The sequence below is a fragment of the Otolemur garnettii genome, unplaced genomic scaffold, assembly GCF_000181295.1.
Source record: "Otolemur garnettii isolate 467f Iridium unplaced genomic scaffold, OtoGar3 scaffold00195, whole genome shotgun sequence".
NCBI lineage: Eukaryota > Metazoa > Chordata > Mammalia > Primates > Galagidae > Otolemur > Otolemur garnettii.
The window spans coordinates 1,671,516-1,686,000 of record NW_003852590.1 but is presented as its reverse complement, the minus strand read 5'-3'; the positions used below and the strand labels follow the sequence as shown (position 1 = coordinate 1,686,000).

Sequence of the window (14,485 nt, the reverse complement as noted above, 5' to 3'; positions counted from 1 at the left end):
TTCTCTCTCTCTCTCCTGTCTCTCTCTCTGTGTCATTATGAAAATGTTGAGATACACAAAATCCAAGAAACATGAAATCTGTGTGAATGGAAACAAATCAAGCCCTCCCAGCAACACTGAGAAGCCGAGCAAGTTGAAACTTGCCTGGGTGAATCAGAAAGGACGCTGTTGACTGTGTTTCATGGAAGTGAAATAATAGTCCACAATACAGTCTGTCTCAAAACTTTCATAGCGACCCGGGTGTGTTTGTGTTGTTAGTATGTGTGTGTGTATATATGTATACTCATGCATCATTTTCTGTGATGTCAAGATGTAAAATCCTCTTTTTGATTTTGGAGAATATAATACATTGTTATGGATTATAGTCACCAGGTTGTATTTATTCTTTGAATTTATTCCTGCTATATGACTGAAGTTTTGTATCCTTTGTCTAACACTTTTCAATTTTCACCCCACCCCGCAACCCGTGGTAACCACCATTCAACTCAACTTTTGTGAGTTCGCCTTTTTTAGAGTCCACAAAGGATAAGTAAGATCATGGGGTACTGTCAATTATTCTTGATGTTGATGTGTTTTACCAGACCCATCTGACTTTCTGATAAATTATCAACATGTTCCTTCCTGATGACTTCCATATTGGGGATGCCCTGATTTGCTGTGTTACCATTTCCAGGGGTTGACCATTTCAAACAGAATCCCCTCAGAAATATGAACGTGTTGAAATATGCCCCAGAGGTTCCACTAACCGTGATCTAAAATTCTTCTGGATTATCCACAAAGCATTTTTCTGTACTTTTAGCATTTTCTCAAAAGTCAATGTATTGTTAATTTAGGGAGTTAGAATTCGATATAACTTTTCAAGAGAATACTAGAGTTTCTGAGTATAGACGTGCATTTGTGAAATCTATGAAAAGTGACAAAAACCAGAAATGTTTTAATATGATATTTTATTATGGGTGTCTCTAAGGAAAAAAGATCAACAACCACATACAAGCTTACAAAGTTAAATTTCAACACATTCTCTGTGTTATTGTGACAAAAGCAGCCCCATAATTTTGTTGTTGTTGTTGACTTTTGCAGGATGTAGGGAGAGCGTCCCCTGAGGCCTGCCAATTAATCTTTCTGACAGGAGACACGTATAGATGCTGTGCATTTATGTTTTGAATGAAAGTCAACAATTCTGATCTAGAACTTTAAAAGTGAAAGTACATTAGCACCATAACATGTGTCTTTAAATCCTTCCCAAATATTAGTAATCTTGACCAGCAAAAAAAAAAAAAAAAAAAAAAAAAAAGAGAGAAGCACCTTTATAAGTCATTGATATCCAAGATTAAAATAATTATGGCATTGAAATTACTTCTTTAAATTCTTTTACTAAAATCTACTTTTTTTAGTCAATATCCTAGAAAATTATTCCATGAAATTCATAAATTTTACCTATGCAATTTTTTTGGTCTTCTGGGACTCAGAATTCATCTGCTTCTGACCAGTTGAGGTAGTTGAGATAGAGAGGTCTTTTCTAATTTCATGTTTAGCTATTTCAGAAAAGTGTTCTTTTACTGGTGAGCATAGTCATAGCTCTGCACATGGGCTAGGATTCAAAGAATGTAACACAGTGTTATTGGAAGAGTGTTGAAGTTTATTTATTATAGCACCATTGAGACATTTTGAAATTGGAATTGGTAAAAAAATAAAACAAAAGCATTTGAACTGTATTTGATGGAATAGCAAAAAAAAAAAAAAAAAACAGTATCCTTTTTTGGTCAAATTCTTCCTTTTCCAAATTTTTTGGAAATAAATAACTGGAATTTAGTTGGTCACTTGTACTGGTTGACAAGATTAGAGCAAAAGGAACACATATGGAATGAAAATTTTTGCTGGGATTTCAGATAGAGTTTGATTTATAAAAAGCAAACAGGGCCAACGTCCACACCAAATTCTTGATTAGGACCACCAATGTCATAGGGTGCAATATCTATAATAGGTAGTCTCACAGCCTTGCGTGTTCGATATTCAAAGACTGTTTTGCTCCATTCCCCAGTGTGTTTCTGAAAAGGAAAAAAAAAAAAGAGGGAAAAAAGTAAGTGATCATGATATTATAATTACTAAGATAATTTCTTTGATGACTTAAATTTCCTTTTTGCTTTCATGGAATGTCTAGTGTACCATGTTATTTTCCATATTTATGAGATCTGCTCTACTTCAAAACTGTAATCTTTTTAGTTGATACACAATATCCTTAATAAAAAGCCTTGTAGGGTTTCAGAATAAACCTAAAAAAGAGATCACAAGAGCCCAGATGGTCCTCAAGAGTCCTGGCTCTGGTCCTCCCTAATAAGTATTTAATCAGTTTGCTAAAAAGTGGATAAGTCACTCATAATGGAATTTGCTAATATTAGAAGTTCTCTCTTTGTTCATAAAAATCAATATATTGACTTTATTGTTCAAAAAAGAATGTATTTGTAGTTAACCTTTAAAATAAAGAAAGCAGAGATGTTAGAATGAGTCATATAACAAATATGCAAACCTTATACTAACCACTTGGTTATCTAGTAGAGTTTATATTGTTCATATTCCATTGCTTTCGTGTCACCCCATTTTCATCTGGAGGCTAACATCTATCTAGTCATTTTTTTGGTATTTGACATTCCCGGAAATAAATCAATAGGTGTAATATATATAACTCACACTAAATGCCACCTTTGGTTCATCCTATCATTTGTTATTTCTTCTTTTTGAAATAGTTAGCATGATTAAAGTAGAAATGCTGAGTATATTATGATTTAGATGTATAAAAATGTTTTTCCTTACAGTGCAACCATCCTCCAGAACTGTGTAAGTGAATTTGCTATTTCCTTCAGCTTTGAATTCGCCTTCATTTGACCCCATCAGCTTCAGGGCTTTCTTTACATTGCCACTGGCCTGATCCATGTATGCAATGCTGTTCTTGCAGTGGTATGTGATGTTCTGAGAGGCCCGACTGGAGAGAAGTCGGAGGAATGCCAGCTGTACATCAAGGACATCTTCAGGAAGGTCAGGATTGCCATAGCTGAACTATAATAGGGAACAAATAAAATTCATTCATCAAAATGTTAGTTGCAGCTTCTTCTAAGGAACTCATGTAGAATTAGCTTGGGCATTATAATACAGGCTGCTTATATGTTTTCTGTCTGACTATTTTATGTATAAATATATTTTTATTGCCTGCCAGAGTAAAAAGGGCATTACAAAGTGAAAGGAAGATGTCCGCATACGAAGAACAATTCAATCTTGCTTAGCGCTTATTGAAAGGAGAGTTGTGAAAGTCTAGCCACGTAAATATACACGATCCATAGTTGGGATGACATTTTTAGAAAGTTATATTCTTTCTTACCTGAAAACCACCATTCATGGACTCTCCAAACCAAATGTGTTTCTTCTCAGCACCAGAACTGGTCCACCAGTTCTTACGCGCAACGGTTGAAGGGCTGGCATTAAGACATGTTTCCCCCGTGTCCATATTACAGAATACCTTAATAGCATCCAGCTTACAACCTTGGTTAGGATCAACCCAATATTCTCCTGGATAGTCACAAAAAACAGACAATGGGAATTGGATGTAAACTCTTGTAATAACATTTGGATCAGAATGTTTTTTTTATATAGCAAGTTATTCATAATGTGGTTTGCTAATATATTTGTATTTTATGTGCTGTTAATTTATGTATATCATGGTAGAGAAACTGTTAAGATTTAAACTGCTGAAGTAAATATCACTCATTTAGCTATAACTACAGAGAGTACTGAAATAAAGTATAACATCCTGATTTGAATAATGATGAGGTACTAAGCCAAAATCAATGATGGGTGTTATATTTGCTAAAATATCTCTGTCCTATTTTTAAATTTTTGTAATTTTCATGAGTATATAATAAAAAGATGACTAATTATTTATTGTAATATTGCTTATTGCAATTTAAGTTGATTATCTAATCCAGATTTAGGCCAATAAATTTAGCCTAAATAAATCACCATGAGTGATGCTTGTCTTCTATTTTGAGTAATTTCTCAAAATAATTCCTTAGCAAAAGAAATATCCCATGTCAAGATATTTGAAAGCTCAAGATAATTTAACTTTTCAGGAAGAATTAACCCAATATACGCAAAATCTTATTTAATATTCTTTTCAATTTTGTGCAATAGTTTGCAATTTTTCATGTTTCTTAACCTGAAAAATCTGATTAAATTTATTACAACAAATTAAATTGCAATAAATAAATCTAGTACAATCAAATTGCAAGTGTCTGGTCAAGTTATGTATATTTAATATACATTAAATTTATATTAATGTATATATTTAATATACATTAAGTATATCTGAGACCAAAATTTTCTATGTCTCTTTAGCACTCAGATAACTCTGTAATAACATTGGTAAACATGCTTACTATGATTTGTAATAAAAATTCTACAGAATGTTTTTCAATTTTCCTACATTTTGAAATTATTTGTTACATTTTAAGTATATCTGTAAAGTTTACTTTTGATATTAAGCAGTTTCTATCTGATTAACTGCTTTAAGTACTATTTCAGCTATAAAATATTTTCCATTCACATCAAAAGTTTTCTTTTTCTCATATTCTACTCTAAGCAGCTAGGTAACCTGGATGCCATAAATGTGAAAGACTCCAAAACATACCACTCTTGAGTTCAGGATGGCAGAATTTTAGATCTCTACAGTTCCGAGCAGGGTTTTTACGAGAACCATCAGGACTAATGAGGCTTTCTATTTGTCCATTAACAGATTTGAGTGAAGTCATAATCTCTTCGGTGTTGATTTTCAAATCCATTGGTTCATCTCCATAATATGGAGAAAAGCCACCAGCTTTTTCACCTCCAATTGGACCCATGGCAGCAGCCCCACCACCACAGCAAGGACCAGGGGCACCAGGTGGTCCAGGAGGACCCGGTTGTCCTGGGTGGCCTGGAGAGCCCTAGGGATGGATAAAATATACATTACTGAAGAGTGCTAGTTTGGTCTCCACTGAATGAATGCATTGCCCGTCCAGGTAAATGCCTTCAACCAATTCATATATTGTGTCATCGTAATTATTTTAATAAAGGTTTGTTTGGGTGCTTGTGTGAACACTTGGTAATCAGTTTGTAAAGGTTAAAATTCATTACCCACAATTATATTGTTCCACTATATAAGAACTGGTAGTGGTAGAATACAAATTTACTCTGTCACTCCTCCTTCTATACAAATGATGTAAGCAAACAGCCCATGAACCACAATGGAAAGTAGGCATTAACTTTGTGTCTTTTATCTGAGTACTTGTGTTTCAACTGTCACACATGTAATTTGTGGCAGTAGTTTTGATTCCATTCTATCCTATCCAAAAGCATGGGATAGAAAGGCATTAAGAATGATAGTATCAGTAGCAAAAATAGGAATCTTGGAAGGTGTTTGAGAAGGACAATGCACTACGTAAGTGGAAATCATTATGATTATCATTATTGTGAGATTTCTAGTGCGATATTAATGCCGGCATGACTTATCTGCTTAATTGGGCAGATGCCAGTATTCTAAAATGATAGTTACTGATCAGTTTATAGGAAATATTTTATTTCCTTGTTGTAGGATAATGGAAAAAAAATCTTAATGTGATGGAGAATGTCTTAAAGTCATTGTTCACTTTCTAAATTAAGGGGTTGCATTGTATTTAACTTACTCTTAGTTTAAAAATCCTATTCAGTGTTTCTGGAGAGTTGATTATGGCAAATCAAATACATATATGCATACATATATAAATACAGCCCATGAACCACATATATATGGTCTTACCTCAGATCCTCTTTCACCTCTGTTACCTCGAGGCCCTGGTGGTCCAATGGGACCTGGGTGTCCACTTGTTCCATCTTTGCCAGGGGGTCCGTTGGGCCCAACAGGTCCCTAAAAATTATCATGGTATTACAAAGCTGGAATATCTTTCTGAAGGGCAAGCATTTTGAACATGTCAACCTTTTAATATACTTACTCGGGGTCCTGCAGGTCCTGGACTGCCAACTGCACCCTGGTGACCAGAAGGACCCTGGAAGGAAAGGAAGGATAAATATGAGTGAAACTTAAAAAGGTTTAGGAAACTCTACATGCAGGATCAGATCATGACACGTGGGGATTATGATGAAATATGGTTTTCTCCTTTAATCTCTAGATTGTTTCATGTCATTTGTTATTTCAAATTAGCCCTCTGGTCTATTTCTCATTTCTTTAGCATATACTTTTAGAGGTGGAATTTGTTTTATTATTAGTCTCCACAATTTGCCTGGCTCATCAGTCAAAATGTGCTGTGAGAGATTTTCTAAAAAAAAAAAAGAATGCACTTACTGGGGAGCCTGGGGGACCTGGATTACCGGGGAATCCTCGATGTCCTTTCATACCACCAGGACCACGTTCGCCAGCTTCACCTTTGTCACCACGTGGGCCTTGTGGACCCTTTAGAAACACATTTCAAATTAAGTCATATGCACACATGCATATTGGGAAAACAAAATAGAACTTATAACAAATATATTTTATGGCATTCTATTAGCTAAAATTTCACATCAAGGGATACTTTAGATACAGAATAATAAAGATTGCTTGATCATTGTTTTAATTTTGGACTAACTTCATGTAATCTGAATAATTGATGTCTATTTTCTTGGCCCTGAGGAAGTTCTAGATCCTTAATTGCTTTTTATATCCTCAAAGAAGAGTCTATTTGCATACTTTGATATTATATCTTGTTATCTGTTTTTCCTGAACATCCCAGAAAATAGACTATTTCCTACACTGAAGAATGAGTTAAATAACAAACAAAACAAAACAGAAACATAACAAAATGAAACTTACGGGAGCACCTCGGGCACCACCAGGTCCTGGAGGACCAGAGGGGCCAGCAGGTCCCTAAGATGAAAATAAAGAAATTAGCAAACACACAAGGAATTATTTTTATTTATTGGCACAATGTTGTCTTCAAAAATCAATAATTTCATTCAGACAGAATAATAGTTACATACTATTAGAAGTTAATATTGTTTTTCCCTCCAAAGTTCTTTCCTCATTTACATCTTTACAAGGTCTAAACAGGAAAGCTGAGCAAGAGCCCTGTTAATTGGACCTTGTATTTTCCCAACAAGTAGATAGCTGATCTGATTAAATTATTTTGGATTTAAGCAATCCATTCTTCATTAACTATTTCCGGAAACTTCTGTTATATCTTTATTAGCACATTTGTGTAAGAGACCACTTGCATAAAAACTGTAAAACCAACTATAGCAGATATTTTGGTTGGCAGATCTGACATCCTATCTTATACCCACAATCTCTCTATCAAAGGAAAAGACAAGTAGAAAGATGGTGCTGATTAGAACTCACAGTTTCTCCTCTGTCACCACCCTTTCCAGCTGGACCAACAGGACCAGGTGGGCCTGGATGACCAGGAGCTCCAGGGGCACCAGGAGAACCACTTTCACCACGATCACCCTGTGAACAGATTCACAGGTCCAAAATAAATATGTTGATCACTTGTTTTAATTCCTATTTAAGCCTATTGTAATTGTGTTGGCTGTACCTTTCCACCAGGAGCACCATCTCGGCCAGGCTGACCATCAGATCCAGGATTTCCCTAATTGAAATATGAGGAATAAGAGGAAGTTTTTAAACCCATACAAGCACCATCTAACTCATGCATTCTCAACAGGGCAGTATAATGCTCAAGGAGGTGAAAATCTCTTCTTTGGGTTGAGAAATCTTACATATTACAGTGGAATATAACCCTTCAAAGAGTCACAATAGCTAAACAGGTGTTTAGTTTCTCTGTGGTACTAAAATTTCAGGGTGGGAGGCAGGGGGTTAGGGGAAAAGATCTAAAAAAGGTCTTTACAAGGGACCTAATAAATAAAAGTTTGAGAAATAGTGATCTTAGGATCTAATGGAAATCTTAGGATCTAATGGAAATCCATAGTTTAATTAGCTTGATTTAGCTATATATGTAATGCACACAATACATGCATATATGAAAACACTACATTGTACCATGTAAGTGTACACAATCATTATTTTTAAAAGTTTAAGAAATAAAGACTAATCACAAATAACTGAACAAAATTTTCACAGGGAAAGAAGTAAATTGGGGCTCTCCCTATTCATTTGTTTTCTAATTTAGCTAGAGATAATATTTTCCCCATGATTGATTATTAATCAGGTAAATATTAATAAACATGAGTCTTTAAGTCTCTTATAAGTTACAATAGGAAGAATATCTGTTACATGCATGTGTTAGAGAAAGGAGAAATTTGGTTATGTGGCCATATTTATACTCTTAGACATTAAGGCTCCATTTAACTTTTCATTAAATAAATTACCAAATTCTACCTGGCTAGTTGAATATTTCCTAAGAACCACTACTTACATCTCTTCCAGGTTCACCAGCTGTACCAGCCAGACCAGGAAGACCCTGGGGTCCAGGGGGCCCACGTTCTCCACTTAGACCATTAGCTCCTGGTTTGCCACCTTCACCCTGTGTACAAAGGGACAAAGGACCTTTTATTTAACTAAGAAATCAATTAATATGGATGTTATTAGGTATCCTTTTTTCTCAGGGAATAATATTATTTCATTTCTTTTCAATTTTTTTCTTAACGAATTTTTCTACAAACAATTTCACACGAAAAAAAGTTTTTGTTCATGAAGAATAAGAACAATGAAGAGTAAGTTTCTTCATGCTTAACTTGACCAATGACTCTGGATACCAAAGGGCTGAGTATTTACAGAATTATCTCATTTAGAATACTGTATATTCTAACATAAGTTGTATAAATAGATGTAGGTATTATAAGAAAAAAATAATGATGCAGCATCATGAAACTATAGGTTTATGTTGACAATTAGAATTAGGTTTTATCAAACATTTGTTCCTTCCAGAAAAAATATACACTGACTGGAAATGTCATATAACGTGAATATACTTACATGTTAATTTTAATTGTATGATAAAATTATTCAACATTTTACTGAAAGATCTGCTTAAAGTGTCATAATGTGAGCCCTTAGGAAAATGAAATTTTATTTCCTTACTTACTGAATGAGTATTTTAGATGCTAAGCACTATGGTGTTATAGTAATGCTAGTGAAAGAATGTCAGGAGTGCATGATGACTTGAATGGGTGTGTAACTGGCATCAATTAAAAGCTTTCATAGATCTCATAAGCTAACACTGTTTCCCCCTGCAAGACTGACAGTCAACGAACTTAAAAGGCTCCTAAGTTTCCTAACAGAGCTGTTTGAGATGGCAAGATTCTTTTTGTGATACTAATTTATGTTTATGTTCAAGGTTGGTCTATGATGTGCCTTTGTTTATGTTCTGGAGCCATTTAATACACTATATGCTTTCAAAAATCTGAAAACAGTTAAAAAGTTATCTTTTGGATAATTTGAACCTATGGAAGGAAAACTTTTCATATTTGATATGGTTAAGTGATCTCTGAAAGTATCAAAGGAAAACAAATCTAGTGAAATATAACTATACTCACCTTGGGACCCTGAGGGCCAGGGCTTCCCCTAGGACCTGGCATGCCTGGTGGTCCTGCAAGACCCCGTGCTCCAGTAATCCCTGCAAGTCCAAGTGGGCCTGGAGCTCCCTAAAGTGACAGACAATGAAGATTTAGCTCATTTTTTATAGAACTATGATTTCTTCTATTATATTTATGATGAAAAATGAAATATCATTGTCAATCAATAAAACAAGGCAACCACTCACTGGAGGGCCCTGGGAACCAGGTGATCCCTTCTCTCCTGGTGGGCCAGCATCACCTTTTGGTCCAGATATTCCAGGGCTGCCAGGAGCACCACTGTTACCTGCAGGACCTGGGGGTCCATCCTTGCCTGGAGAACCACTGGGGCCTGGAGGGCCTGGGTTACCCTATAAAAAATTATTTGAAATTTGAATATTTATAATAAAAAGTGAATTTTTCTTCCCTTTTTAATCCTATTTTCAAATAATTTTACATGGAACTTAATTCAGAGATAACTAGCAATGTGTATGTTTCTCATCCTAGAGAAATACGATGCTTTTTTGCTAATATATGATGGAAAAGACTTTGCAAACTACTTACATTACTACCTGGAGGACCAGGAAGACCACGGGCACCAGGGAAGCCAGCAGCACCCTGTGAAATGATAGTATATTTTCAAATTTCAAAAGTAGAGCAAGAACTGTAAAAACAAATATAAAGTGTCAGATGTGGTAGGATCTACATTCCACCTTGAAGTCATTGATGGTTTGCCTTTCCCTTAGAATTTACACATTACTCATACATGAGTACCCATAATTTGTACACTCTCTTTATGGTTGCAGTGTCCTTAAAGCAGTTTGGCCCACCTTGATGTCAATTCATGCTTTGGGAATAATAGTTAAGAACACATCCATACTTACAGGACCACCAGGACTGCCACGTTCACCTTTGCCACCTTGGGGACCAGGAGGACCCTAAATAAGATAGGAGAAAGAAAGACTATAAGAATGGCACCAAAGTCAAGAATGGCACCTATTTTGGAGAAGGTCAAAATAACCGGAAGGAGGTCATACTGAGACTGCTGAAGTTAAGATTCAAACTTGGGCTATATTCCCATGAAGATTATATCAAGGATAAGCATTCTCTATATGAAATATTGTTATTAATAACCGTAAGTGTTTTTCATGAGAGAGAGAGATTGGGAAACTTACAGCAGCCCCAGTATTTCCAGGGGGTCCCGCGACTCCAGGAGCGCCTCCTTCGCCTTTCTCACCGGGAGCCCCTCTTTCTCCTTTAGCACCAGGTTCGCCATTCTGTCCCTACAAGCAGAAAGAACAACCCCCTGTCATTTGACATCCTTTATGATACACTGGGCTTGTTGTTTCCCTTCAGAATATAGAATTCTTCAAATGGAAGGATGTTGGAATAAAATAGGGAAAAAAAGGCTGAGCACACGGCAAAAACAAGTCAATCAAAATAATTCCATACTCAAAGAGCATTATCAAGAAAGGAGAAGACATACATTATGTATCTCCTTTTAGGAAGAAAACCTTCTTTAAGGAATAAGTATTTGAAAATAAGTACCAGTAAATATATCTGAGAAAGACTGGACACAGAGCAAATTTTAATTAGCATCATGTTCTAATGGAAGATTTGTTGAAAGTTTCAGAAGACTTTTAATTCCATGATGCTGCTTTAGCCTCATTACCCAAGCAGAAAGGCAAGACAAGTGTTTATATGTCCAGCTTTTCAAGAGCAAAAATGGGGGTAAAGTAAAAAAAAAAAAAAAAAAAAAAAGGACACAGGAAATGAAGGGCTGAAGCAAGATTAGGACCCAAACTTGATGTATAGTTCTGCTATATTTCAACAAGATATTGATTCTGGGCTTTGGACATGTATGTAAATAAATATTCATGCTTACGGGAGCACCAGGGAAGCCAGCAGGTCCTGGAGGACCCTGTTCACCTCTCTCACCCTGAAGAGAAAATTATCACTTTTAGCCACAATGGAGACATCTTCCCATAGTGAGCACACATCATCACTGACATCATTCTTATCTTTTCTTAGGCAGGAAATGTGCAAAGGGAACTACCACAGTTTAACTTCTGAAGACTTCCATTTTTCAACAAAATTTGCAATGACCAGTATCATCACCATTAATTCTTTATAACTCCTCCTGTGCTATTATTGGCAAGAATATTTAACACATTTAATGATATAACTTCTAAAAATGTAGATATTAAAAATATGATAAAAGAGTTAATTGAAAGATTAAATGATTAAAAAAACTGATTACTCTTATCAGTCATGAGTCTTAACACTGGTACTAGAGAACTTTAGATTCATAAAGAGCCTTTAGGCAAAAATCCTATAGGTTTAAGAAATACTCAGTTACAAATGTATATTGCCTGGGTGATTTGTATATTTTCCTCTATTTACTTAGGAAAGAAGGTATGATTTAAAATTATTTTTGGTGCATTTTACATTTGAGAAACTTATCATCCCTTGCACGAATCCTAAAAATAATATCCTAAAACTGAGGCTCAAGGCACCTGGGGCAGAAAAGTTACAGCCTTCTGGGGGGCTTTAAAAATCTATAGAAAATGCCTTTAACACTTACAGGGCCACCACGAGGTCCAACTAAACCTGGAAGACCGGGGGCACCACCTTCACCCTGAAAAAAGAAAAACAGACAATATTATCACTGTCCTGCATCCAAGAGCCAAGGACATTTTCTTTTTGTTTCCAAATAGTATTGTGTTACCTTATCTCCAGCCTGGCCAGCCGGACCAGGGGGACCAATGGGACCGGCAGGACCCTAAAGGATATAAAAGTATATTATTAATTTTGAAGAAAAAATATATAATTTTCATATTAATCAAACTGTATATAGACATATCACTCATCTAATCAACTAAATAAGATTTTTTTCATGGCTCAAATGATGTGCTCTTTACTCAGTATATAAATATTCCAGAGTTTGGTAACTACAAGATTCTACAGGGATGACCGTAGGCAAAATGAGAATTCAGAAGCAGTTTATTGATTCATTTGTTTTTATCTCCAGTGTAGAAGATACTTAGAATGTGATGTAAGATTTTACAGGAATATCTTTCTTAAATTAAAGTATATGTATTTATTCAATTGCTTAATAATTTAAAACATTTAACTACTCAATGTATAATTGCACATACTAACTTTTCCAATCTGAAATTTTCCAATATTAGATTTACTTACATTACATAAATGATGTATCAGGCATAAATGATGTATCAGGCTTTTTTTTTTAAATTGATGGTTGGCTTATCTTTTAAGACTGCTAAAAGTGAAATATTTATACATTTCTTTAAGGCAACTACAGCAAATATAAAAATAAATGGCTTCATTGTTACATTTAGTGATATTTGCTAATGTAAATAGAAACAATTACTATGTTTTTGGCTTTGTTTGTTGTTTCTTTTACTTTGAAATGGTTATAGATTTATAGGGATATTGCAAAGAAATGTACAGGGAAGTTCCAGGCAGCCTTCTACCTGTCTTCTCCAAGGTTAACACGCAATAGTATGATATGAAAACGGAGAAACTGATATTGGTACAATCCACAGGGTATATTCAGATTTCACCAGCTATGCTCGCACTCATTTGTGTGTATGTGTTGTGTGTATTACGTAGCCCTAAACAATTTTATCACGTGTAGCCTTGCATGACCACCAGGACAATCTACTGGACTATATTCAAATGTACAAACCCTGATAAAGTGTTTCGATCGCCTCTGTATAGACACATCCATTTCCTCTCCAGCATCCCTAACTCTTGGCAACCACTAATCTCTTCTACCCCTCTAAACATATATTATTTTACCAGTAGTAGTAGAATGTATGTATCGCTTTGAGATTTACATTTTTTTATTCAGCATAACATAAAGGTTGTATAGTTTGTTGTGTGTACAGCATCAATAAATGTATTCCTTTTTATTTATAGGTAGTATTCCATGGTGTGAATATAGCACAGGATTACAGTGCTTTTGAAAAGAATCATACGGTCTTTTCACGAGCAGTATTGATTACATTAAATTTTAGTGATTTTTAATTTATTAACTTGTTAATAAATAGCGTTGATTATCTTGGAGTGACTCAAAAAATCTAATGCATCTAGTGCAATCTAGTGCATTACGTTTCTTAATGAGATATTTTGATGATCTTGAATTTTCATTGACTTGCAAACTTGTGATCTTTATCATACTTCTAAAATTTTTTGATCTTAGATCACCATAGGCCTATCAGGAGGTAATAGACGTAAACCAGGATTTTAAATAATCAAGTCATTTGGGAGGTTTTAAAGCTTAAAAGGTGGTAAAATATCTAATTTATTATGAGTGATTTTTGGAAAAAGTAAAAGTTGAAGGGAGAAACTCCCTTATCACATGAAGATAAGGCCTCTTTCTCCTCAATGCAAATACTCACCCTTGGACCATCTTTCCCTGGAGCACCATCAGCACCTGCACCACCTGGTTCACCCTGTAAAATAAAATCCATCATCATCAGAATCAAGGCATCCTCAGTGAAAATCTTCCAAGAAGAGGCACTCTCAGAATTTGCTGGTATATTTTGGGTGTTCTATTAAGAGTTGCTCTAGGAATCTATCTCAAATTTCACTGAGTATAAAATGATAACATTAACTTTGAAAACACAGAAGATTACTCCCCAGTCGTGTTGCTTTCCTGTAATCTACAGTGTCTGTTTTATTATATGATTAAGAGAAAACAGTTCAATACCTTGTCACCCTTTGGGCCAGGACTTCCAGGGCCTCCTCTTTCTCCAGGCATCCCTTGCAGACCAGGACTGCCAGAAGCACCAGGTGGCCCAGGGGGACCAGCAGCACCCTGAAATTAAGGGAGAAATCATAAACGAAAAGAAGGAAATGGAATGCATTTTCTAAAACCTAGTTG

General features: G+C 35.3%; 1 protein-coding gene across 1 annotated transcript in view; it reads right to left on the bottom strand.

The window, feature by feature from the left end:
* Nucleotides 1–932: 932 nt before the first annotated feature.
* COL3A1 (collagen type III alpha 1 chain) overlaps nucleotides 933–14,485 on the bottom strand; it is a 37,045-nt gene continuing 23,492 nt past the window's right edge. Inside the window, exons 31-51 of the mRNA XM_003801030.3 lie at nucleotides 14,312–14,419; nucleotides 14,001–14,054; nucleotides 12,302–12,355; nucleotides 12,158–12,211; nucleotides 11,459–11,512; nucleotides 10,749–10,856; nucleotides 10,458–10,511; nucleotides 10,138–10,191; nucleotides 9,783–9,944; nucleotides 9,556–9,663; nucleotides 8,436–8,543; nucleotides 7,596–7,649; nucleotides 7,400–7,507; nucleotides 6,875–6,928; nucleotides 6,368–6,475; nucleotides 6,018–6,071; nucleotides 5,825–5,932; nucleotides 4,679–4,973; nucleotides 3,374–3,561; nucleotides 2,812–3,054; nucleotides 933–2,048 (exon numbers count right to left, since the gene is read on the bottom strand). Of these exons, the coding sequence (XP_003801078.1) occupies nucleotides 1,902–2,048; nucleotides 2,812–3,054; nucleotides 3,374–3,561; nucleotides 4,679–4,973; nucleotides 5,825–5,932; nucleotides 6,018–6,071; nucleotides 6,368–6,475; nucleotides 6,875–6,928; nucleotides 7,400–7,507; nucleotides 7,596–7,649; nucleotides 8,436–8,543; nucleotides 9,556–9,663; nucleotides 9,783–9,944; nucleotides 10,138–10,191; nucleotides 10,458–10,511; nucleotides 10,749–10,856; nucleotides 11,459–11,512; nucleotides 12,158–12,211; nucleotides 12,302–12,355; nucleotides 14,001–14,054; nucleotides 14,312–14,419 (2,277 nt within the window). The 3' untranslated portion in view covers nucleotides 933–1,901. The remainder of the gene's footprint in view (nucleotides 2,049–2,811; nucleotides 3,055–3,373; nucleotides 3,562–4,678; nucleotides 4,974–5,824; nucleotides 5,933–6,017; nucleotides 6,072–6,367; nucleotides 6,476–6,874; nucleotides 6,929–7,399; nucleotides 7,508–7,595; nucleotides 7,650–8,435; nucleotides 8,544–9,555; nucleotides 9,664–9,782; nucleotides 9,945–10,137; nucleotides 10,192–10,457; nucleotides 10,512–10,748; nucleotides 10,857–11,458; nucleotides 11,513–12,157; nucleotides 12,212–12,301; nucleotides 12,356–14,000; nucleotides 14,055–14,311; nucleotides 14,420–14,485) is intronic.